The sequence below is a fragment of the Oryctolagus cuniculus genome, chromosome 9 (genome assembly GCF_051225735.1).
Source record: "Oryctolagus cuniculus isolate XC-2025 breed Fujian yellow rabbit chromosome 9, ASM5122573v1, whole genome shotgun sequence".
Lineage (NCBI taxonomy): Eukaryota > Metazoa > Chordata > Mammalia > Lagomorpha > Leporidae > Oryctolagus > Oryctolagus cuniculus.
This window is the reverse complement of record NC_142875.1, coordinates 136,926,302-136,953,034: the sequence shown is the minus strand read 5'-3', so window position 1 is coordinate 136,953,034 and position 26,733 is coordinate 136,926,302. Positions and strand designations below refer to the sequence as shown.

At 38.6% G+C, this 26,733-nt stretch overlaps 1 protein-coding gene and 1 pseudogene across 6 annotated transcripts in view; both read left to right on the top strand.

Moving 5' to 3' along the window:
- The window catches only part of SCAF11 (SR-related CTD associated factor 11), a 73,464-nt gene that overhangs the window by 16,860 nt on the left and 29,871 nt on the right, over positions 1-26,733 (top strand). For 4 of the 6 annotated variants that reach the window (XM_089304803.1, XM_008259359.5, XM_051850997.3 and 1 more), the window contains exons 2-4: positions 12,343-12,424; positions 14,673-14,830; positions 25,287-25,364. In XM_089304803.1, coding sequence (XP_089160929.1) covers positions 12,364-12,424; positions 14,673-14,830; positions 25,287-25,364 — 297 coding nt within the window. In that variant the 5' untranslated portion in view covers positions 12,343-12,363. Of the gene's footprint in view, positions 1-1,739; positions 1,876-12,342; positions 12,425-14,672; positions 14,831-20,908; positions 21,077-25,286; positions 25,365-26,733 lie in introns of those variants that run through there. The other 2 variants (XM_089304804.1, XM_051850999.3) reach the window with 2 other exon arrangements.
- LOC138843911 (small ribosomal subunit protein uS12 pseudogene) lies at positions 1,159-1,733 on the top strand (annotated as a pseudogene).

Below are 26,733 nucleotides of genomic sequence, written 5' to 3'. Positions count from 1 at the left end.
TGGAAGCCTGTTGTAAGTTCGTTATCAAAATCTTTTATGGTAATCTATCCAGGCAAATGAAAGGTATCCATTTTCTTTCTTTAAATAAAGTACTGCATTGTAGATGTATTCTTCCTATTGAGAGGCCAGTTGTCACGTGTGAGTGTGACCTACCTATGAGCCAGCTGCAGTGGACACCTTTCCCCAGGTAGTGGAGAAACTGGCCTTGGCACATTATCGATGGAGGCCTGGTGCTGACTTATCTCATTAACTCTGTCTTAGAATTTAGTGGGATTGTTAAATTGTGCCTGTTATTTTAATGTATGTATCTCTACAGTTATAGATATATGTTGTTTCTCTGACTTTTCAGAACTGTTAAAAAATGTGGGAACCAGAGGTAGAAAATTCAGACAACTCATTTCAAGTGATAGTGTGATTTGGGTGGCCCTCATTGGTGGTAAACCAGTTGGAAAGATAGACTGTGAAGCTGTCAATGAGAAAGTACCTTATTGAAAATGTTAACAATTTAAATTCCAATCTGTAGTTGCTCCTTCATGTTAGCTTACTTTAAAAATTTTTAAATATTACTAATATATAGGAAAATTGACATTTTTTGGGTATAGAGTTCTGTAGATTTTTAAAAAGATGTATTTATTTGAAAGACCTGTGGTGGGGGAAAGAGAGAGAATCTTCTGTCCACTCGTTTACTCTTCTGATGGCTATAACAGCTGGAGCTGGGCCAGCCTGAAGCCAGGAGTAATTTTATCCAAGTCCTCCACATAGATGGCAGGAATTTAAGTACTTGAGCCATCACCTGCTGTCCCCCAAGCACATTATCAGGGAGCTGGATTGGAAATGAGTAGTCAGGACTTGAACTGGCGCTCTAGTTGGGAATGTGGTCGTCCCAAGAGCCATCTTGACCTGCCGTGCCACAGCAGTCTTCTCCATAGTTCTGTGAATTGTAACACATATGTAAATTTTTATTACCACTACTACAGGATTCAGAATGGTGCTGTCACCCCAAAATTTCTCCTTGTGCTATCTTTGTAGTCATACCTTCCCTGAGGTAGGAAAAGAACCCCAAACAAATTTTAAATCACTATAATTTGGACCTTTCAAGAATGTCCTATAGGTGGCTTGTGGGTTCCTGGAGCGGCCTCTCTATTTGCTCAGGCCCTCATGCCAGCAAGATGGGCAAGTGCCAGCCGTGGTCTTCACACTGCCAGGAAGCTCCACAGTTACTGACAGGACCAGAGTGCATGACAAGCAGTACAAGAAAGCCCACCTGCGCATGGCTCTGAAGGCCAACCCCCTTTTCAAGGTGCTTTTCACGCCAAGGGAATTGTGCTGGAGAAAGTAGGGGTTGGGGCCAAACAGCCAAACTCTGCCATCAGGAATTGTGTCAGGATCCAGCTGATCAAGAATGGCAAGAAACAGCCTTTGTTCCCAATGATGGGTGCTTGAACTTCATTGAGGAAAACGATGAAGTTCTGGTTGCTGGATTTGGTTGAAAGGGTCATGCTGTTGGTGACATTCTGGAGTCTGCTTTAAGGTTGTCATAGTAGCTAGTGTATCTCTTTTGGCCTTATACAAAGGCAAGACAGACAGAGCAATGTCATAAACTGATGGCAGAAATATATTATTAAAAATTTTCATATTCTAAAAAATGAATAAATGTAGTTGTATGTAACCTTTTGAGAATGGCTTATTTCACTCAGTATAATACTTTTTTTAAAAAAATTTTTAACTTTATTTCAAAGGCAGAATTACCCAGAGGCAGAGGCAGAGAGAGAGAAGTCTTCCATCCGCTGGTTCATTCCCCAAATGGCTGTAACAGCTGGACCTGGGCTGATCTGAAGCCAAGAGCTTGGAGCTTCTTCTGGCTCTCCCATGCAGGTGCAGGGGCCAAGGACTTGGGCCTTCTTTTACTGCTTTCCCAGGCTATAGCAGAGAGCTGGATAGAAGTGGAGCAGCCAGGATTTGAACTGTTGCCCATATGGATGCTGGCACTACAGGCAGTGGCTTTACCCACTATGTTACAGTGCCAGCCACCAGTATACTACTTTTAAGGTTCATGTAAGTTGTTGAATGAAATAGTAGTCCATTCCTTTATATTGCCGAGTAGTTTTCCACTGCCTGGTTGAATGTACCATAGTTTGTTTATTTTGATGAAGTCCTGTGTATAAATTTGTTATTTCCTTTGGTTTTTGAAGTATAGTGATGCTAAAGTAAAAAAATGAGTTGGGAAATGCTCATCTTCCATTTTCTGAAAGAGAATGTATTGATTTGGATTTATTTCTTAGTAGAATTCACTAGGGAAATTATCTGGGTCAGGAGGTTTCTTTTTTGGAAGGTTTGACTACAGATTCAGTATTTTAAAAAGTAAATCTAGGGCTACTCAGGTTATCTACTTTATCAGTTGTGCTGCAGGTTTAATTTTTATTTTTTCTAAGAATGAGCTTTTGTTGTCATTGATTTTTCTATTCTGCTTTTATCTTATTTTTAAAATATTTATTTATTTGAAAGGCAGGGTTACAGAGAGGCAGAGACAGAGGCAGAGAGAGAGAGGTCTTCCTTCCGCTGATTCACTCCACACATGGCCGCATTGGCCAGAGCTGGGCCAATCTGAAGCCAGGAGCCAGGAGCTTCTTTTGGGTTTCCCACGTGAGTGCAGGGTCCCAAGGACTTGGGGCATCTTCTTCTGCTTTCCCAGGCCATAGCAAGAGAGTGGGATCTGAAGTGGAGCAGCCGGGATTTGAACCAGTGCCCATATGGGATGCTGCACTGTAGTCGGCAGCTTTACCTGCTATGCCGCGTTGCTGGCCCCATCTCACTGTTTTGTCGATGTGTCTAGATTAGGTGTGCCATTTTGTTTTGCTTGTTTCATCTGCTTTTGTTCCTCTGTAGCCTCTTTTGAGTTTTTAAACACTTTTTAGTATTCCATTTTAATTTATTGTGCTTTTTACTAATTTTTAAAAATACATCTATAGGGATTATAATGTACACATTTAGGTTTCATTCCACTTATTTTTTAAAGATTTATTTATTTATTTGAAAGGCAGAGTTACAAAGAGGCAGAGGCACAGAGAGAGATTTTCCATCAGCTGGTTCACTCCTCAGATGGCTACAGTGGTTGGAGCTAGGCCAAGCCGAAGCCAGTATCTAGAAGCTTCTTCGCTGTCTCCCATGTGGTTGCAGGGCACAAGGACTTGGACCATCTGCTGCTTTCCCAGGTGCATTTGCAGGGAGCTGGATTGGAAATAGAACAGTCGGGACTTGAAGTAGCACCCATATAGGTTGCCAGCACTGCAGGCACAGCTTTACCTGCTATGCCACAGCGCCAGCCCCAGTATTTATTTATTTATTTTTAATTTAAAAAAAAAATTTTTTTTTGACAGAGTGGACAGTGAGAGAGAGAGAGAGAAAGGTCACAGAAAGAGAGGGAGAAGGGGAGAGAGAAAGATACCTTCCATCCTCTGGTTCACTCCTTAGGTGTCCACAATGTCTTGAGCTGATCCAGGGTAAAACCAGGAACCAGGAGCTTTTTCAAGGTCTCCCAAGTGGATGGCAGAGGCCCAAGTGCTTGAGCCATCTTCTACTCTTTTTCCCAGGCCATTAACAGGGAGTTGGATGGGAAGTGGAGCAGCTGGGACAAATTGGTGCCCATTTTGGATGCTGTGTCACAGGTGGTGGCTATACCACAATGCCAGCGAGTGTTTTATCACTTCAGATGAAATGTAGAAGAAATCTTAGCACTATGTATGTCTCTTTACCCTTCTCACTTTTTATGTATGTTGTTTTTTTAAAGGTTGATTTATTTCAGAGGCCCAGTGACTCTAAATAGATACAGAGAAAGAGAAAGACCTCTCATCTGCTGTCCCCCACCCCAAGTGCCTGCAGCAGTCCCCAACCTGGACCCAAACCAGGAGCCTGGAAGTCTATCCAGGGTGACAGTGACTCACCTACTTGAGTCACTCTTGCTGCCTCTTGGGGTCTGCATTTAGTAGGAATTTGGAGTCAGGAGCTGGAGCCAGGTATCAAATCCAAGCACTCTGATGTATGACATGGTCATCTTAACCAGTAGACCAGATGCACATCCTTCTTGATACTGGATGACAAAAAATTCACTGATCTGTACAAGTGCATTTCTTTGTATGTATGCTGCATTTTAATAAATTTTTTTTGAAAATGCACATCCCTCTCTTTACATTTTTTTGTCTGTATTACTTCAAAATGTATTGGAAATCTTACCAGAAAGTATAATAAATATTTGCTTTCAATTGTCACATATTTTTTAAGAGTTCAAAATCAGAACATTTAATCATATTTACTGAGAGAGTTACCATTTCTGTTGCTCTTCCATTATTCCTCATGATCTGCTTCCTGTTACTGAAGACCGTGTTTAACTGCTCTTTCAGAACTGGCAGATTGATAATGTGCTTTGATTCACATCGTTTCCTGAAGGATATTTTCACTAGAGATAGGATTTTAGGTTTACATGTGTTTTCTTTTTTTTACGTCCTCTGGTCTGTCTGGGTTCTGATGAGAAACCACCAGTTGTGCAAATCATTAACTCTTCTTTCTCTCATAAGTAATAATATTACATTGTTTTTATCTGGCTGCTTTCACTCCTCTTCATTCATACTATTTAGCAGTTTGACTATGATATGTCCAGTCATGGATATCATTGAAACTGCTGTCTGGAGTTTGTGAGCTTCTTAAGGTAGATGTTTGTGTTTTTCACTACGTTTTGCAGTGTCCAGTCATATTTCCTCTTCCTGTCCTTTTGTGTTGTCCTCTCCTCTCTCACTGCATTTGGTTTCCTCTCCTTAGCCTCTTGACATGAATCTCAGAGTTGTAGTATTGCCTTATACATTTCTGTGGCTCTAGTGATTACTTTTCAATATTGTATCTCTGTTTTCCAGATTGGATGGTTTCTGTTGGTCTGCTTTCAAGTTTGCTGACTATTCTTTTGTTTCTGTTCTATTGAATCTAGTATATTTTTAATTTTCAGTTAGTGACGTTTCTTCTAAAATTTACATTTGGTGGCTCTTTATATCATCTATTTCTTTGCTGTGATTTTAGCTTTCTATTTGCTTTAGGAGTGCTTGCTTTTAAGTGTTTTTGTACTGCCTTTAGGTAATTCAAGTATATACTTCTGGCATTTCCATTTTCTTGGTGTTTGCTTCGGTTGATTGTCTTTTCCCATGAGTGTTTGAAGTTACTCTGGTTCTCCGTATGCCAGGTTATTTTGGATTGTGTTCTGAGCATTCTTTAAATTATTTTTTTCATTTTTTGCCAGGCAGAGTTAGTGAGAGAGAGAGAGAGAGAGAGAGAGAGAATTATAGACAGTGAGAGAGAGAGAGACAGAGAAAAAGGTCTTCCTTCTGTTGGTTCACTCCCCTAATGGCTACTACGGCCGGTGCTGTGCCAATCCGAAGCTAGGAGCCGGGCACTTCTTCCCGGTCTCCCATGTGGGTTCAGGGACCGAAACACTTGGGCCATCCTCCACTGTCCTCCTGAGCCACAGGAGAGAGCTGGACTGGAAGAGGAGCAACCGGGACTAGTACCCGGCACCCCAACTGGGACTAGAACCCGGGGTGCCAGTGCCGCAGGTGGAGGATTAGCCTAGTGAGCCATGGCACCGGTCCCTGAGCATTTTTTTTTTTAAAGATTTTATTTATTTATTTGAGAGAGAGTTATAGACAGAGAGACAGAGAGAAAGGTCTTTATTCCGTTGGTTCACTCTCCAAATAGCCGGCGGAGTTGCGCTGATCTGAAGCCAGGAGCCAGGAACTTCCTCCCAGTCTCCCACGTGGATACAGGGGCCCCAGCACTTGGGCCATCCTCCACTGCTTCCCCAGGCCACAGCAGAGAGCTAGATTGGAAGAGGAGGAGCCCGGACTAGAACCAGCACCCATATGGGATGCCAGCACTGCAGGTGGAGGATTAACCTACTGTGCCACAGAGCCACCCCCTGAGCATTTTGAACATTATATTACAAAGTTTGTATCTTGTTTCAATACTATGTTGTAAAATTTTTATTTTTTCTCTTTTTGACTGGATGTTGAACCTGTTGAGTTCAGATAACAAGTTCCAACCAGTTTTTTTTTAGATTGTAGTTTTAATTTCAGTTCTGTTTTCAAAACTTTCACAGTACTATTTGTAGTTTGCATTGTGTACACCAGCCACTGCTACTCAGATCTGCCTGGGGATTAGCTGGTATTTTAGTTTTCAGAGTCTATGGAATGCTCCTTTGGGTCAGCTCTATATATGTGCAGCTCAGGGGTGAACTAGGAATTCAAGAACAATACTCTGACGTTCTCAAGCTTTTTCATTTCTGTTATATCTGTGATATTTTTAGACTTCTGGGTCCTTCCTTTCTTCCCATGTTGTTTTCTGTATCCAAGGACAGGAAGGCAGAGGAGAAATCCAGGAACTGGCTACAGTTTGTGCTGTCGCTGAGGATGGTGCCTCTCAGTTTTGGGTTCCTCTTCTGCAACTGTTGCAGCCACCACTGACACAGGATTGCTTGAGAGCTGTGACTAGGAATAAGGGGCAGGCAGAGAGGAGGCAGCAATTTCCCTCCCTCTTTGTGAGCACTAGGAGGCCCATCTCAGTCCTCAGACAGAACTGGAGAGACTGATTGAGCCTTCTCTGTTGCTACCAATGTTTACTGGCTAGGGTTCAGAGTTCCTCAAGCCCAGGTCAGGACATTATGCATGAGGAAAAGTTGTAAACTTACACGGAGACTCTGGTTCTAGTTTCTTCCCCAGTCCTCTTGACCTTATTTGCTTCTGTGTCTTCAGATAATTGCTCTGTTCTTCAGTAGTTTTAATTCAGTGAAATTAACAAGGCAGCATGGATTTATTCCATTTCACCTGGAACCGGTACTTCCTGATCTCCCTTTTTATGTACTTCAGTGTGTAACGGCAGCTTGAATCTCCTTATGCTTATAGTTAAATACCATTTGTCAATTATGTTTTATCTTTTATTGTATAACAAAAATATATAATATTTGTAATATATGTGTGATCCTGCAGTGTGCAACAGTGCCTGTCTCACCTCTTGAGGAGATGATGTTACATTAAGTGAAGAAAGATGTAGAGAATTAGTCTTTTAGAATAATTGTCACGAACTCTCATTTTTAATAAACACTTGTTCTGTTTTCAAGTCAGTCTGTCTTCTGCCTGAGATTTTTTGGCTTGCTTTTCACTTTGAAAATGTTTTATTGTTTATTCATTTTAATCTTCTGAAGATGGCTTGCTTCAGTAATTATGTTATTGGTCGTCACAAACCACAGTGTGAGATGATGTGCTTCATATTTTGACTCTCAACTGCTATTGCAGACTGTGTAAGAATTTTGGAGTCTTTATGAAGCATAGCTTCATATCCTGGATTGAACATGAAACTCATTTCATTGTGAGACTTGTAAGTGTCGTTGACTTGAACTTCTTCATTTCCAGTTTATCTGATAAACAACAGCATATAGGATTGTTTGTTAATCGGTGAATGGTGCTCAGACAACATGCCCTTTGCTGAAGATAGATCCAGAATAGAGGAATCGAATGTAAGAGTCCTAGGAATTGCAACCCAATCACTGAGAATCTTTTCAGGAACTGAGTTAGGAAGTATTATCAGGAATTGATTTGAACTAGTAACTGAAAGCATGTAAACGAATCCATTAAAACAAACACTGATTAAAAGTTTTCTGAGTTTTATATCCACCTCAGTTTTACTAATTGTGGTTCGTAGTTATAAGGTTGGGGTAAAATTGAAACAGTTTCTAGACATCAAAATGTGAGAAGAAACGAGCATAGCTGCCCTTCAGCAAAACCAGGCAGCTGGGGGTAAGCATTTCACGCAGCAGTTAAGACGTCTGCATCCCATATTGGAGTGCCTGGAGTTTTTGTCCTGGATTCACTTCCAGTTATAGCTTCCTGGTAATGCACACCCTGGGGAGTGGCAGATAACTGTTCAAGTAACATAGATTAGACTCTCAAGTAGGAGAAATAAATTATTGAGCTGTGTAAAGGGATTGAGTATACTGTGTAAGTATATTATACCTGAAAGCCTAGGATTTAAAAATGCTGTGTTTTGATTTTTATTTATTTATTTATTTATTTATTTTGGTGAAAGGCAGAAAGAGATGGACAGGTAGTAAGCAAGCAGGAGCTCCTGTCTGGTAATTTAGTCCCCAGATACGTGCAGTAGGCAGACACGCAGCCCAGGTCTCCCACGTGGGTGGTAGAGACCCAAGTAATTGAGCCATCACCTCTGCCTTCCAGAATACGCGTTAGCAGGAAGCTGGACTCAGGAACCAGAATCAGGTATTAAATTCAGACACGCCAGTATGGGATGTGGACAGCCTGGTGCGCATCTTCAGTGCTAAGCCAGATGCCCACTCCGTGTTAATTTTTAAATTGACTTCCCCCATTGAATTAACTCTAACTGAAATATCTTTGTATTATCAGGTGTTTAGGATCATGGGAGAGATACCAAGGTATGATTTTATTCAAGTGAAAAATCCTAGTTGGGTCATAGAGGAGCACAGTATGACTGAAATCAACTAGGTTGGGAGGGTATTTGACAGCAGCACCTCTCTCGTTCATTGCGTGCAGATTTAATCAGATCTAGATTCTGACTGACTGGTGTGGGATAGCCCATGAGGTGCCCTGTGTGGGTCGCACGTTCCCAGGTGACACTGATGCTGCCTTTCTGCATGGGTAGCAAGGAGCGGAACCTCTGCGTAGCTTGATGTATTTACTCTCCAGCAGTAATCTTCTAAGCCGACTCTGCCCCCTGGTTGCTCAGTGCAGTTTGAGGTGTGCTGCCTTCTTGCTCTCTGACAATACTGCACATTCCATCCACTAGCAGATCTGATGGCTGTGTTTTCAAACCACATCTCAAGTCTGAGTGCTTCCCATCACCTTTGCTACCACTGTGGACAAGCCACCACTGTGTCCACCGTAGATTGCTGCGAGTGGCCCATCTCACTCAAGAGAAGCCAGAGGTGCTGTGTGATTTTGTTTTCTATTCTGTCCTTATCTACAGTTTTTCCTTGATTGCACTCTACCAGATGTGCTGCTCTCCCTTGGGACTTTGGTATTTGCTACTCCCTTTGCCTATAGTGCTTAGGCCTGGAGTGCTGGGTGTCCACATTGCCTTCTCTTGCCTTGTGGATGCTGATTCAAATGCTGCTCTGTCAGAGAGGTTTTCCATAACCACTCTGTGTGAAGTAACAGCTTCCATTTTCTCACTCTATTAGCCATACTGTTTAATTTGTTTCTAGGGCATTTCTCAACGTCTAACATAGTTTACTCATTTATTTTGTCTTCCCACCAGGGATTTGTCTTGTTCAGTGTTGTACTTAAGGAATTGCCTAATGATTAACTACCTGTAGCATTAAATAGACCTTTGCCTTAAAATAAAAAAAGATTCAGAAGTCATTGGGCCTTTGAATACTTAATTGGTAGATTGTTCTGCCTCTTTTAGAACAGTCCATTCATCTGAAGATAGCTGCTAACATTCATCTTAAGTTTTCTGTTCTTCCAGGCTAAACATTTTTTTCCCACTTTACCTTTCTGCATGTGGTTTGGTTTCCAGGGCTGTCACTGTTTTATCATTATATTGTGTGTCCAGAGGCTGGAGCTGTGGCGTAGCTGATAAAGCTGCTGCCTGCAGTGCTGGCATTCCATATGGACACTGGTTTGAGTCCCAGCTGCTCTACTTTTGATCCAGCTCTCTGCTATGGGCTGGGAAAGCAGTAGAAGATGGCCCAAGTGCTTAGGTCCCTGCACCCACGTGGGAGACCCAGAAGAAGCTCCAGGTTACTGGCTTTGGATCGGACCAGCTTTGGCCATTGTGACCATTTAGGGAGTGAACCAGCAAATGAAAGACCTATCTTTCTCTCTCTCTCTCTGCCTCTGCCTTTCAAATAAATAAATAAGTCTTAAAAACAAAACAAAACAAAACAAAACAAAAACAAAACAAAAAAACACCAGAACTAAAACAAATGTTGCAAGTGTAGACTGAGTGGAAAATTTTCTTCTTGTTTTGACATCCTGTGTTTATGAAGGTTTGTTGATTCAGTGTAAAATTTTAGGAGTGACTGGCACTGAGCTTTAGTCCACTACAACCTTAAATCATTCTTCTGTGTGTTCCTAAGATTCTTATCTTCTGATTTTGCTCTGTTTTTTGAACCAAAATTTGGGACTTTGCATTTCTCCTTATTTTACCAAAGAAGGAGTTTTCTTGGGAGATTCATACCTTTAATGTAGAAACTAGTATGTGTAAGTTATATTAAAAACTAAGAAAAAGAAACATTACTTTATATGTATGAGGATCACAGCTGAGGAAGTTGGGACTTGAGTGTGTCTTGATCTCCGTAAGTGTGTCTGGACGTTTCACTGAAGTTACGTGCTTGCATCTCTTCAGGAAGGGTTACTAAGGGGCTAGTGTTGTGGCATAGTAGGTAAAGTTGCCGCCTGCGATGCCAGTATCCCATATGTACTCCAGTTCAAGACCCCACTCCTTCACATCATCCAGCTCCCTGTCAATGCGCCTGGGAAAGCAGCAGAAGATGGCCCAAGTGCTTGTGCCCCTGCACCCACAAGAGAGAATAGGAAGAAATTCCTGGTTTTGTCCTGGCCCAACCCCGGCTATTGGGGCCATCTGGGAGTGAACCAGTGGATGGAAGATCTTGCTCGCTCGCTCTCAAATAAATAATAAACAAGGTTTTTTGTTTTTGTTTTTTTTGTTTTGTTTTGTTTTGTTTTTGTTTTTTTTTTTTGGGCAGAGTGGACAGTGAGAGAGACAGAGAGAAAGGTCTTCCTTTTGCCGTTGGTTCACCCTCCAATGGCCACTGCCGCGGCCGGCGCATCACGCTGGTCCGAAGCCGGGAGCCAGGTGCTTCTCCTGGTCTGCCATGCGGGTGCAGGGCCCAAGGACTTGGGCCATCCTCCACTGCACTCCCGGGCCATATCAGAGAGCTGGCCTGGAAGAGGGGCAACCGGAACAGAATCCGGCACCCTGACCGGGACTAGAACCCGGTGTGCCAGCGCCGCAAGGTGGAAGGTTAGCCTGGTGAGCCACGGCGCCGGCCAATAAACAAGTTTTTAAAAATGGCTACAAATTCTTTTTTAAAAAATGGAATATTAAGAATTGATTGAAAAAATAATTTTATTTTCCCTGACTTCCAAATTAACTTCCATTCCCATAGTTCATTTTTTCCTTATATCACCATTTTACTGGACCTTTAAGCCAGAAAAATCTTTGACTCCTTTTCTGTATTTGCTCACCAATTCTTAGAAATTCTTTAGCTCTTTACATTCTTAATTTTCTGGTTAACTTCATGGCTTGTTCCTCGGCTATGCAGAACTCTCCTCTCTGCAGTCCGTTCTGTACTTTGCTGGCATACCAGTCTTTAAAAAAATACTTACAGGGTCTGGCACTGTGGCACAGGGTTTGGTTAAAGCCCTGGCCTGCAGCACTGGCATCCCATATGGGTGCTGGTTTGAGTCCTGCTGCTCCACTTCTGATCCAGCTTCCTGCTGATGGGCCTGGGAAAGCAGTGGAGGATGCCCCAAGTGCTTGGGCCCCTACACTCTTGTGGAAGACCTGGTAGAAGCTCCTGGCTCCTGGCTTTGGATCGGCTCAGCTCTGGCTGTTGTAGCCATTTGGAGAGTGAACCAGCAGATGGAAGACTCTCTCTCTCTCTCTGTTTTCACTTCTCTCTGTAACTCTGTCTTTCAAATAGATAAAATACATCTTTAAAAAAAGTACAGTGTTTTATCTTGTCACTCTTCAGAGGAATTGGTAACATTGAGTCAGATTTTCTCATCACTAGAGATCTGTAATGAGTCCTACTGGAATTGCGTTGCTCTGCTTATTTCACTTACTGCTCTGCACTGTGATCTTTGAGATGAAGTTCATGGCTTGCATACACACTCACACATCCATACTTGCACATGCTTTTGCTCACTCTTGTTCTAGTCAGGTTGGCCTAACCAAATGGCATTTTGCATCTGTTCATCTGTGTTCCTGAGAGCCTTAAGATTCTCAGCATGCACAGCCTTCTGGGAAGACTCAGATCTGTTTTCCCTATGCTCAGATTGGGGTTGGGACTGTGCCACAAAGATTTCCCATTTGGTCTTTACTAGTTAATAGTTACATAAGGCTTTTCATTTTAGTTATATAAGGCTTCTTGGTGGCAGCAAATACAAGTACTGGATTATCCACAAAGTGATTGGCTTGGCTTGTATTATATAAAATAATTTTTTACAATTCAAGAGTTCTTTTTGAATTTTTATATTACTGGGAAAAGGCAATCATAAAATTTCTCTGTTTTGATTCATCCTATAGGAAACCCTACGCCAAGGAGAAATGAAGAAGAAAACTGCGTATACCCTAAATGCGGGAGATCAGGAATATGAAGATATGGAAGGTAACTTTGAATTTTTATAAAGCTTGTGTGTTGAAAACAACTAAGTGTTTCCAAACTGTTCAACTGTATAGCTTTTATAATACACAAGGGTTTTTTTTTTTTTTTGCTTATTTTTATTTTACTTACTTGTGTTCTTGAATTCCAAAATAAGCTGCCTGAGAAGTATATACATATTTTTTTCTTATTTTTGATTGATCAAGAATTTTTGTTGATGGAACTTTTATTTTTCTTAAAGTTTTGCTCTCTAGTGGTTTAAGACTTAATTTTTTGTTGTTATTGTTGTTGTCTTAAGAAAAAGTTAGTGCTGATATTTTCCTCTGCTTCTAAAAAGCTGATGGTCATTGCCCATAGAAGAGAAACCTTGGAGCACTTTAGCTCTTATTGTCCTACCCTCAATTTATATATAGGCAATATTCATTTGGGTTTTTTTTGGCTGTTTTATCAAGCACCACAAATTAGATTCTGTTTGAAACGTTGTTTGATTGGGTATTCTTCCTCCCCATTTCTTTTCTTCTTCCTTAAAAAGACCTTAAGAAATTTCCTTAATGACAGTCTGTTGGTGGTAAACTCTAAATTTTTCTGTTTAACCTTCTCAAACCTATTCAAAGATAGTTTTACTTTCAAAGGAAAGTTTTTTTTTTTTTTTTTTTACTCCTGCAGGGAAACAGAAATAAATCTGGGTTGAAAGATTTTTTTTCTGTGTTAACATTTTGAAGATACTGCTTAGCCGTATTGTTGTTTTTTTTCTTCTTATCCATAAATTCTTTACTGGTCTAGTTAACATTTTCTTGTAGATGATCTTTTTCCCTTATTTTTTTCATCTTTGGTGTAGTATGATTTTGGTCCATTGTCTCCAGACATGGATTATTTTCACTTCCCTGGATTAGCATGTATTTTGTGTCCTTTAACTGGCTGGTTCTTGTTTCTTATTTGTATCCCAGTCATTACCTCTTTACTGCATCTGCTTTATTCTCTTCTGAATTTCAGGTAGTATGCTAGCTCTTACTCTGACCTCATGGTGGAGCCTCTCTTTCACAGGTTATATCTGACTTTTTTGTCTTCTGGAAGCTAGGTAATTTCCTCAAATTTTTCTTTTGGTTTACCGGTACTCTTTGTTCCGGGTCTAATTAATCTGTTATTAATGGTTCTGTGTCATACTTGAAGCCAGTGGGTTTCTAAATTGATTGCTACTGATTTTCACTCAAGTCAGTGTATTTCCTTAGATTTGGTGATGTCTGAATGAGAGCTCAAATTTGATAAATTTGATCTGTGGAATCCTGAAGGCCTAATTTAGAGATTCTTTCCTCTAGAGGATTTATTTTTGCTTCTCTCTGAACTCATCCTGGGAACACTTTAACTCTGTTTGAGAGCTTTGACTTCACAAAGCGTTTCTGGATGAAGCTAAGTCTCCAGAAATGATTCGTAGTATGGACACTTGCACTCAGGACAGTCCCAGCTTTCCATTGCTTGCTGTGTACTGTTCACATTCTAACTGTTCCTTTATTTTTATTTTTTTGTTGAGGTTTAGAGTTTATTTATTTGCTTACAAGTTAGCATTTTTTATGAGTTGGGTGTTGAAATTAATGCAGATCCTAAGGAGGAGAGTTTGGCAATATCTATTCCTTTTACAAATGTGCCTACCTGGTGATCTAACCAATTCCATTTTAGGAATTTGTTCCATAGATACACTTCTAAAAATGTCATAACAAAAAGATTTTCATTGCAATATTAACTGCTACAGCCAAGGTTGAAAATGAGTGTCCATCAATTGAATAGAAAATACAGGAAAAAAAAGGGCAGACTAATTAATGTGTTCCGTGTGCTAGCATTTGTATGAAGAAGGAGATGTGGAAGAATGTGTAAGAGCATTTGCTCTTATGTGTACTAAATAACAAAATCTTTGCAAAAACACAGAAAAGACTTCAGTTGTTACTTGTTGGATTGAGTGGTACTGGACGAATGGGGTCAAGTTGAGTATATCATTTGTTACTACAGCCTTTTTTTCTTTTACATTTTGAACTATATTAATGTTTTAAAATTAAACAAATGAAAAGCTCATTTTACGTCCTCATTAAAAATGTAGAGAATTGAATGTAGGGGATATTGGTGTGTTTGCTATAATTTGAGATATACTTGGTTTGTAGCAGTAGACCCTTTAGACAAAATGTAGTCTACCACAACGCTAGAAATGTAAGTCAAGTTTGATTCTGGGAGCCTTGAAAGCATACGTGGCTGTTTTCCTTTACAGGTGAAGAAAATGGAGATAACACTGCCACCACCAGTCTATTGTATGATGAGACTGAAAGATGTCCAATATGTCTTAATTGCCTATTAGAGAAGGAGGTTGGTTTTCCAGAAAGCTGTAATCATGTCTTCTGTATGGCCTGTATTCTTAAATGGGCAGAGGTAAGTATGAACCACAAATAATACTGTATTTTAAATACCTAGCATAATTTCATGCCATCTCATCTGAATTTAGAGTTGATACTGCCTTTCATAAATTATTTCACATTACAGTGTAATTCTCCCCTACTTTGGACAGGTTTTAGTGGACAGGTATTATTCAAATGCTATCACATTATTTCCTTCTTATTTTCTTTTATTCAACCATTTATTCTCATAATGCATTGCACACCATCTTTAAAACAACTAAACCATACAGGAAGAACTGATCCAACTATTTTTTTCCTGGTAGTTTGTATTAATTCAGTGTCTTCAGTGTACTTGACCCTCGTAGGATGTCTATTCACTACTAATAACGTCTTCTGTCTGCTGTTTGTTTTATATTTTTCAGAGAATTTTTACACAGGTTATTTGATTTCTTCTTTATATCAGCCTTGTGGAATAACACCAGAGCAGATGTAGTAGTGTCCTGTGGTTTTACAGATGAGGAAACTTGGGTTTTATGTTCCGTGACTTGGCGAGGATCTCATAGCTTACGTGGCAAAAATGAATTTACAACTCTAGTTTGTAACTCCTATTTTTAATTTAGGATGAACTAATTTCTACTGATTGTTCATAGATAGTAAATGATTAAGAAATAGGACATTTTGGACATTTAATATATTGTGTTGACCAGTTTGAAGCCAAATACTTTGACTAAATTTTAATGTATAATCCCATTATTATAAATTTTTAATGAAAGTTCCTTTTTTTTTTTTTTTTTTTTTTTGACAGGCAGAGTTAGAGAGAGAGAGAGACAGAGAGAGACAGAGAGAAAGGTCTTCATTTCTGTTGGTTCCCCTCCCAAATGGCTGCTACGGCCGGCGCACTGCGCCGATCCGAAGCCAGGAGCCAGGTGCTTCCTCCTGGGTTCCCATGCAGGTACAGGGCCCAAGCACTTGGGCCATCCTCCACTGCCTTCCCGGGCCACAGCAGAGAGCTGGAATGGAAGAGGAGCAACCGGGACAGAATCCGGCGCCCCAACCAGGACTAGAACCTGGGGTGCCAGCGCCGCAGGCGGAGGATTAGCCCAGTGAGCTGCGGCGCTGGCCGAAAGTTGTTGTTCTTAATATTAATCGTGGTATGTTTTCCAAGTTAGTATTTTGTCAGTGTGTGAAAATTAGTAAAGGAGATAAATCTCAAAAATATTTTGACGTTAGGTGCTTTCAAATGATCTGTTTTCCCTAGTGCATTGAAATTAATTGTTTATTACATAATTGTCATCTTCATATTTCCATGTTTTACTTAATTTTCCTTAACAGTGTGGAAGGGTGACTATAGGTTTCTGTAATGACTCTGGCCAATTTTCTGCAATAGGGAGGAAAAGATTTGTTTCAACTTAAAGTGGTCTTGGGTAAGGAGGGATTAAGGGTAGATGAAAATGTATTTTTGGGAAAAGTGTTTTGACTTTTGCTGAGTTAATATAGTAGGTTAGATATCTGTATGTTTGCAGGAACATTGATTAATGAAATAAGAAAAAATTTTTCACCCAGTTAAAGAGTTCATATGTGTTGAATTTAGTATACCTTCATTTGAATTTTTTTTAAAAAAGGGATTTTTGCTTCAGGCAGAGAGTAGTTTTGATGGATGGGTGGAAGATTTCAGTTTAGTACTTACAGTATTCTCTTCAGTGACCACGTAATTCTGAACTTCAATAACATTGTCTAAGAAAATTACAGACATATAATAATACTATTACACACAATAATATGTATAACATAGACACAGTTCCCATCTCTCCGTACTCCTCCATAGTGCATCTTTCACACAACCAGAAGCTTTTCATCATAGTCTATTTCTCTGGGGTATATATCTAGAAGAGGAATTGCTAGATTGTAGACTACGCACATGTTCACTTCTAGATGTTGGTAAGCTTAGATCTATATTTTTAACCCTTGTTGACCTTTTAAGTTGCAGATAATTTGACAACATAGTGTTTGCAGTAAACATTTTTAAACATTAAGCATTTCATTTATTTGAAAGACACTTCCAATCTGCTGGTTCATTCCCCAGACACCCACAGCAGCCAGAGCTGGGCTTGGGTAGGAGCCAGGACTGGGGAACTCAGTCCAAGTCTCCCACATGGATGGCAGAGGCCCAGTCACTTGAGCCATCACTGCTGCCTCCCAGGGTGTGCCTTGTCAGGAAGCAGGAATTGGGAGTGAAGCTGGGACTCAGAATTAAGGCACTGTGAGATGGGATGTGGTACCCTAACTTGTGGTCTAGCACCCAAACCGATGCCTGCCCCCAGTACCTTTCTTACATGTAGTATTTTCCTTCTGTTGTGTTATTCCTATGCATATAAAGCTTCATTGAAGAGAAATTGCTTTTCCCAAGAAAGTCCTGATTATAAGTTGTGATGCTGGACAGGGCAGGATGGGGAAACGTTGTGACATTGTTTAAACAAAGTAATTTACCTATATAGGGGAGAATAAGCAGAATAGTACCAATTATGCCATTGTACTATTGGGCTAGCAGCCATCAGTTACGGACCATTAAGTTGAACAGTAATAAGCTAATGATTTACTAATAAATTGCTCATTAGAAATTATAAATGAATGCTGGTTGAGAAAATCACTTAGTCTTTAAAATTTCAGGTTGGATCTTTTATTGCTGTGATAAAAATTAGATGTGTTTTGAATTATATAAGTGCTTTGACACTTATATAATTATTTGAATTACATTTCAAATTCACCAGTGGTTTTTTTGTTTGTTTTTTCATTTTCATTAATTGAGCTCTCTCATTTTATTCTTCAGCCTCTTTCTGTTTAAAAGGGAGATTGGAAATTTACTCAGATTTCGGGAGTAGGAATAAATGTCTGTGTTCAGTCTCCTAATGCTGTATGTGAAGACTTTCTTACATGTTCTTCTGTTTAATTTCATTTAGTTCACTTTGTTAGTGCTTATTTGCTATACAAGGGAAGGATTCAGAGCTCGAGTAATAATCTACTTCAAATACCTCAAGGAAGAGCCCAAAGTTAAAATCATTTTTCAGGGGCCGGCATTGTGGTATAGTAGATAAAGCTGCTACCTGCAATGCCAGCATCCCACATGGGTACCAATTTGTGTCTCAACTGCTCCACTTTGAATCATCTCTCTGCTAATGGCCTAGGAAAGCATTGGAAGATGGCCCAGGTAATTGGGTCACTGCACTTGTGTGGGAGACCCAGAAGTAGCATCTGGCTCCTGGCTTCGATTTGGCCTTGCAGCCTGGCAGTTGTGGCCATCTAGGGTGAACCAGCGGGTGGAAGACCTTTCTTTCTGTCTCTCCCTCTCTCTGTCTGTAATTTTACCTCTCAAATAAATAAAATCTTTTTTTTTAAAAAAAAGTGAATATCAGAGGCAGACTTAGGGGCACAGTGAGTTTAAGTCTGGCTTGGGATTCCTCCATTCCATATGAGTTTGTTGGTTCTAGTCCTGGCTCCTCTGCTTCTGATCCAGCGTTCCTGCCGGTACATCCAGGAAGGCAGCAGCTGATGGCCCAAATGCTTGGTTTCCCACAAATGGAAGAGTCCACAGAGTTCCTGGCTCCTGGCTTTGGCCTTGCCCAGCCCCTGCTGTGTGGACATATGGGATGTGAACTGGAGATTGAAGACCTTTCTCTCACCATCTTCTGTCTCTGTCTGCCCCTCTCAGTCAACCTTTCAGTTTAAAAAAAAAAACAAAAAACAAACAAAAAAAACTTAATAGAGTGGGATAGCAGTCACCAGAAAAAGACTCATTTACTTTGAACTTCCTGTTTTAGACATTGAAGAAATTCTGCTTTGTACAAAACCAGCATTTAGAAAAATTCATGTGTATATTTAGTGTATTTATTTCAGACACAGCCCTGAGATCTTCCCTGCTCTTAAAATATCTGTCTCCAAAATCAAAGTTAGTTTTAAGCTCTAAAATTTTGATTCTGTGGTTGTTTAAACAAGAGCTGGGGGTAGTCTAAAGTGAGTGAGTAACTGACCTTTTGTAGTCTCTAAGCTTATCAGAGAATTCACTTTATTTAGAGTGAAAAGATCCAGGGTAATGGAACCTGTGGAACCGAGGCCCATAGCCTAAATGGCCTTTGGTCTACTAAAATAAATTTAAATTAAGTGTGTCTAGTATGACTGTATTTAGTTGGAAGGAGTTCATAAATGGTAAACCCTGTTGAATATTGAGCAAAGAGACAACGTGTAACTGATATTTAAGGAAAGGTGAAATTTTAGAATTTAAACCATCACTGTTTGAGCTGAGAATTTGTAATTGAACAAAAGAAGGCCTATTAAGTGATAAAATATTTATAAAGAAAATAATTTAACATTTATCAGACATTTGATTGGTATACTGTTTTACCCATACTGTGAATGAAAACAGCCTATAGTTTTTTTTTTTTTTAAATATGGACTTAGACTTCTGGAAGAAGTCAGGCCACAGTGTTAGTGCAGACAGGTGAGGCATGTGTTTTTGAATAATAATAGGAAAAAACATGTTGGTGTAATTTATATGTACATGTTGTTTTGTAAAGTAAACAGAAATTCTCACATCATTCTACTGAGTAGTGAACTTTTCAGTAATATAGTGATTCAGCAAAGCTTCAGTATGTGGAGTTTTTCTCTTAGTTTTTCCTCAACTTTTAATTTCCTTTCTTTTCTGTTCCTTAACTAACCTAGACCTGTACATAGTTCTCTGTGAACAAGGATTTAAATATATATATGGGATACCATTAATAATAGCTTTTTACAAAATATTGTCATATATTATTTCATTTGATTATTGACACCCTTGTGGGAGGCAGAAGGGCTTGCTGTCTACCTTCATTCTTAGAGTGGTTTAGAGAGATTGCTGGTTCTGACTCTTTCAAAACTTGAAGCCAATTTTTCCAGATCCACTGCTGTGTATACTCTGTGAACGAGACCTTTGGAAAATTCTTTGATAGGACAAAACATGGTTTACATTGTGAACACTTATTACATAGAGTGTATGTGTAAAGATTTTGGTTTAATACTGCTTTACTACTCTTACAGATTCATATATATTTTGTAGATTCTTTTTAAGTGTTCAGAATATATAAACTTATTTATACAGATAGTTTACTGAATTTTCTATTTTTATACTAGAAAAAGAAGTCATAAGTGTTAAATGTCAGAGAAAATTAAGATTACTTGTAATTCTGGGGGCTGGCGCTGTGGCGTAGTTGGGAAGGCTGCCATCTGCAGTGGCAGCATCCCACGTGGGCATGGATTCAAGTCTCTGCTGCTCGCTTCTGATCCAGCATGGTCTGGGTAAGCAGAAGATGGCCCAAGTCCTCGGGACCCTGTCCCCATGTGGGAGACTCAGACTCAGAGGAAGCTCCTGGCTCCTAGCTTTGGATCAGCACAGTTCCGGCTGTCGCAACCAACTGGGGAGTGAACCGCTGGGTGGAAGACCGCTCTCTTGGTGTAACTCTGAGTTTCAAATAAATAAATAAATCTTAAAAAGAAAGAAAGAAAGAAAAAAAACAGAAGTGAAGCTGGCATTACTGGTGGTGGCTTAATGGCTTAACCCACCACACCACAGTGCCAGCCCTGGAAATTGAAAAAAAAAGTAATTCTGCCAGCTCTTACACATCCAGCAGGACATGAGGCTTCCTTTGAGTGGCAAGATGAAATGCATCGTTACTTGCTGTTCTTGTCATCACTGACAGCCACTTGTACTTTAGGAGCACATTTCTGAAAGCTGGTGTAAAGAACCCGTTTTACTAATAACAGAGTAAAAAGGCAGTGTCTGGCAAGAATGGTAACAGTGCCACAGGGAAGGTGTAGGCCGACTCAAGTGAGCACCTACATGGAAGGGCCAGGCGCTGTGTCTTGAAACCATCAGTGAGAAAGATAGGTCTTGGTGAACAGCTTTAAAATAACCATCAGCCTTTAATGGTATGTATTTCTAAATCATATTTATTTGATTTTAAACTGCAATTTTATAGAATATACTCTAATTGTTAGTAGGAGAGATAAATGCTCCAGAGAGTCCCATCAGCAGGCAAACCTACCGATAAGCACTTACCTTTAACACTTGCTTCTCTCTCTCTAGGAGGGGCTATCTATAGGTAGCCTATGTGATTGAGGATAGAGCAGCAGCAGGAAGCAAGAAATATTAGAAATCAAGAATCCTGAAATCCAAATAAGGAAGGTTTCCTGTTCTTACATTTAAATGTGGGTTTGTCTGAGCTGGGAATTTACAACGCTTCAGAACACTAGGGTATGTTTTTACTGAAATCATTAGGAAGATTTTTTTTTCTATCACAATTGCCTCTTTAATTGATAAAAACTTAACTACAGAGCATTCATGGTAGAAGTGCGTGTTCTGTGTAATACATACTGCACTGTAAAGCAGTGGGTAAATTCTACTAATTTTGTAGCTGTATCATCAAGTTGAATGGTGTTTTTAAACTGCTTTGATTTTGGAAATAATTATATACTTTAGAAGCTATTGGAATGAAATTTATAATGATTCAAGCTGGTAAAGAATGAAAGATATTTTGCTATATTTAAGGAATCACAATGATGAGTAATCGAATATTTTTGTTGGTGTACAACGAAAAAAGTTGTATTAATTTTCTTGAAATTAATCGTGGTTTTAAATCAATGAACACATTAAAAATTTTCTACATTAATTTTAAATGTGAACTCTAAAAACCTCACACCTTCAAAATTTAATCAGTTATTCTAGTGATAAAAGCTTGACTTTGAAAGCTCAAAATATCTTTGGAATTTTCTGGATAGATACTCTATTGGATATGAGGTTAGGGTTCTCATGGGAGTGCTTTAAAATTAGATGAATCCAAATGATTTCTATAAAAACTTACTTGTAACATTTTCCTGTTAAAGCTGTTTGATTATCACATTGTAGATAATTTAATGCTTTGTATCTGTTAGTGAAATTTGCTATATGTTAAAGTAGCCTTATAATTTCCTTGTAGTATATGTTAAGAAAAAAATACGCTTACGTTTTTTAAACCTGTTTTGATTTCTCATTCACTTCTTTTTTAGTTATTCTTAATTTATTCAAGTGTGCTGTGAGGACTTAATTCAGAATAACTGAGTTTCTCTTCTGTTTGCTCTTGTAAATAATTTGCCACAGTGTTCTTCCTAGGGTCAGAATAGGTGGCATTGTATCTTAACTGTGTACCCTAGGTGACTAGTTTTCTGACTTATTTTCTCCTTATGAGGAGAGAGACTGTGAGAGGTAACTCGCCTTTAAAAGATTTTGATTACTCAGCCTGACCCACAGTAAGTTATTTTGTTTTCTAGTGTTCATGAAATTATCTTTTGGAAATTTTAAGTATTTACAGATTGTGATAATCCATAGCAGTTTTTCAGCTCTACCACTTTGCTTTCTGTTTTCTTTTGAACCCTTGCTTGAAATGAAGCCATAGACAAATCCAAGGCAAATATGCTTATGGAAAAAGGAATGAAAACTTTACCCAGAACTCTGTATCAAAATAAAGTGCTTACATTAAAAGTATGTCAGACTGAAAATTTTAAAGATGAATGTATAATTTTGCTGGTGTCAACAGAGAATAAAGAAAGAAATGAGATTATGTAATTTCAGTCTTTGAAAGCCTGATGCATCTGATACAGAGTAAATTCTAGAACAGTGGCTTTCTTTGTATCTTAGCAATGACAACATTGAAATATCTAAATAGTTACATGCTTTAATTTCTGTGCCTGCCATGAAGGTTGAAAATTCCAATAAGAAGTCATGAAGGTCCCATCATATTGTAGGTTGTCTTTTTGCTAATGAACTAAGACTTCCATTAGGGTAGTTAAGCTACTTGGAGTTTACAGACCCTTACATGATATTTAGTGTATTCCATGTGTTCTTCTGAGAGTTCAGTAACTTCCCATAACCATCTTAGAAGTGAATTCTGTTACTCCGATTTGCACATGCTAGGGTAGCTGTGGCACAGAGACGCTGAGTCACTGGCTCCAGTTTACACAGAAAATAGGAAAGTAGGTAGAACCACTACACAAATATCTTAAATAGATTTTTAAAAAAGTAAGGAAATAAATTTTCATTGATTGTTGTTTATTTTTATGGATATATATCTAATTTTGTCTTTAAAATAGAGATAAAAAGAACTACATTTTGAAACTTTGGTAAAAGTAGAAAGCATTTGACAGATTTTACTTTTAAATATTCTTTTAAATTATAGATGTAGTATTACGGTAACTTCTAACCTAAAAACTTGCATATAGTATATGCCAATGTGCTAAACATTGCAATTAGGGTATTAAATTCTTTGAACTAGAATTACTGTTAGCAGTTCCCTGCTGAAAAGATACAGACCGCTTTGTTGCTGCTTGTGGCAAAGCTTCTTTTTTTTTTTTTTTTTTTTTTTTTTGACAGGCAGAGTGGACAGTGAGAGAGAGAGACAGAGAGAAAGGTCTTCCTTTTGCCGTTGGTTCACCCTCCAATGGCCGCCGCGGCAGGCGCGCTGCGGCCAGCGCACCGCGCTGATCCGATGGCAGGAGCCAGGAGCCAGGTGCTTTTCCTGGTCTCCCATGGGGTGCAGGGCCCAAGCACCTGGGCCATCCTCCACTGCACTCCCTGGCCACAGCAGAGGGCTGGCCTGGAAGAGGGGCAACCGGGACAGAATCCGGCGCCCCGACCGGGACTAGAACCCGGTGTGCCGGCGCCGCTAGGCGGAGGATTAGCCTAGTGAGCCGCGGCGCCGGCCCGGCAAAGCTTCTTAAGACCAGAGTTTCTGAAGGGGAAGGAGTAGTATTTTATGTTCGTCATAGTACTTGAAGATAAGCTGGGCTGGCTTAAGCAAATGTGAGCTGACTTAAAATGAGGCTACTGCAAAAAGTTCATAGAAAATGTAATTAAAAATGAACAGTTTTGGTGTAAAAATTTGATATGCACATAGTTTTTTGATAATAAGTATTTTCTGTGAACTTTCTGATGAGCTTTCATATCCATGGCTTTCAGAATTTTTTTGCACCAAAATAAAAAAATAATTTTCTACGGATTTTTTGAAACACTTCATGTAAGTTAGGGTTCATTTCTTAATTCAGATGTAGTGAAGCATTTTCTTTTCAAAGTGCACCCACTTAACTGGGAAGAAAAAATCACTTATATGGAGTGGTAGAAAGTGCCTCAGTTTGTATTTTAGCTAACCCAAGTGACTCAGGAACTTTGTGAAGATGGGTTCTAAGATCAGGGACCCCACACTTCTCTTTCTTCCTGTACTGTGTCTGCATATCTTGATAAGTGCAAAAGCCCAGAAAGGCAAAGATTATATTTCTCACCAAGGAAAAATATAGTTTATCTAGATTCTATTGTCTTTGATATTAAGCTAAACTGCCGCTTTACTTTTTTAACTATAGCTATTAATAATGTTACCTTTTGTTATTTTGTTCATAGGCTGCCTGCCCTAGTAGAAAACTTGCTCTGTCCTAAGTTATTTGAATGAGATAAGCTCATTCTTATATAATACTTAATGGTATTATCAGAGCAAATCTTAATTATGGTTGATGTACATGAATTTTGAAAGTATTTACATCAAATTAAATAAAATTGACTTTTAGTCATAAAGTAACTAAAGGACCAATTTCCTTAATAAATAGAGAACACTTACAATTCGCTTTGAAAAAGACCAGCAACCTAGTCACATGTTAGGCAAAGAACATGAATAGACAGTTTAAGAAAAAAGAGTTTTGGCTAGCCCTTAAAAATATGATAATATATTCAACCTTACTCACATAAAAGGAAATATAATCTAATATATTATGGCATACCATGCTGATAAGGACAGGGCAACTTTGACTTAATATGAACCAATCTGCGATATATCATTAAGAGAAAAAAGGCAAAATTCAGTTGATATGAATTTATCCTGTATATTAAAAAGACTTGTGTGTATGTCTACAAAAACATACATTGTATGAAACTGAGGTGGAGGAAGACACTTCATTTTCTTCTTTTACATACGTCTAGTGGTGGCAAAGCTGCCTATTCAAAATAATTAATTTGAGATAAAGACTAATTGTTACTGTCTGCAAGGGACATTACCTTTTTATCTGGCAGATTTGCTCAAGTTCTGCGTAGTGGGCAGCTGCATATCACAGAGCTGCTGGTGCCCTCCCACCTTTCGTAACACCAGTAGATACTTAATGGGATCTGATTAATGGAGATTTTAGCATTTTTGCTCATCAGTGTATTCCAGTTACCATACAGTAGGTACTCAATAGGTGTTTGCAAGAATGAAACAGATCTGAGGTTTTTACTGCTCTACAGTGTAATATAGGCTGAGAGTATTTTACTTTGTCTTCGAAAGAAGAAAAATATTTTTCTGTTGATTCTGGTTACACTGGAAATCTTAGAAATATATGTAGTATAGTTTAATTTTGATTTATTCTAAATAAACTTTTATAAAGATATAATTTGTCATTCATTTTTTCAGACTTTGGCTTCGTGTCCTATTGACCGAAAACCTTTTCAGGCAGTGTTAAAATTCAGTGCATTGGAAGGTTGTGTTAAGGTAAGTCTTAGATTTTATTTTGTAGCATGATATAAAGTTAATTAAGGCTGTTTTGTTTGGATAGATTTTCTAGTTTGTGTATATTTGAAGATGGTTACACTGTAGGTCTAATAATGTGGTATCATTACCCAGGGTGACAAGTCTAGACTTGAAAGATACTGAAATTCTGAACCTCTTTTTCTTTACTCCCTAGAGAGAGCATAGACTCAGTGGTCAGTAAGGTATTCATCACAGTGTTTTAGATCTCTGAGACTGCTCTAAAAGACGTTTCAGACTAATTACCCAGCACTTAATCTTAAGTCTAAGAATTCCTGTATTTCACAAATTTTTAATAATTGCATAGCACTTTGATCACATTTTTTCCATTGTAAAAAATGTTAGAATAATAGATCTAAAGGCATCTCCCCAAAATTATTTTTTCATGAAAAATACTATAATTTTGAGGAGATGAGCCAATGAAATTATATATAAAATAGTGTCTTTATTTTTATGTACTATAATTACCTCATTGATATTGCCTGTTATGATTTTGAATTATATTAACATTGTTGACTTACAAGAAAAAAAATAGTGTTATTTCTGAGTTAATGAGTAAATGTAGAATAAAGGAGAATAGAAGTTAATTAAAATGTGTGAGGAAGGAATTTCTTGACATATCACTGTAAATCCTGACTGATAAATGCCTAAAAATGAGAATACTCAATATACACATATGTGATGCTGTCAAAAGGAAAAACAAACTGCTTCCAGATAGCACTGTTGTTAGTCAGTGACAGCTTGATTCTGTCTGTATAAGTAGGAAAGAGGGTGTAAGTAACACATGTTATTGAAGCATTAGTTGTTGTCAGTGTAGGTATTTATAGTTTCTTTTGACACATTTTTACTAGTTGAGTCTTTATGTAAGGTACAAACAAGATTGCAATTCAAATAAACTGACATGTATAAAAAATTTGCTTGTTGTAGGTGTGTAACTGTTATTTGTACAAATTAGTATGTATCTTGGAGAAAAGATATATGTGTAAGATAATAAAAAAATATATTATGGCTTCTCTGGAAGACAGATTCTCTATTCCTCCACCTCCGAATCTTCTAATTGTGTTTCTACAGATTCATTAGCATGAACTATCTTCAAAGATACTTCTATGTGAAATTTTGTTCTGTCACTTGGAATAAGAATTTGCTTTTACTTAATAGAGTTTGTATTTTACTTAAAGGTTTGATACAGTGCTAATCCAGTTTTGTCTTAGATATTTGTTGTCATGAAATATCTTCTACATTTTCTTTTTAAAAATTATTTATTGAAGTCAGCATTGTGGCACAGTGAATTAAGCCACTGCTGGTGATGCTGACATCCTGTATGAGTGCCTGT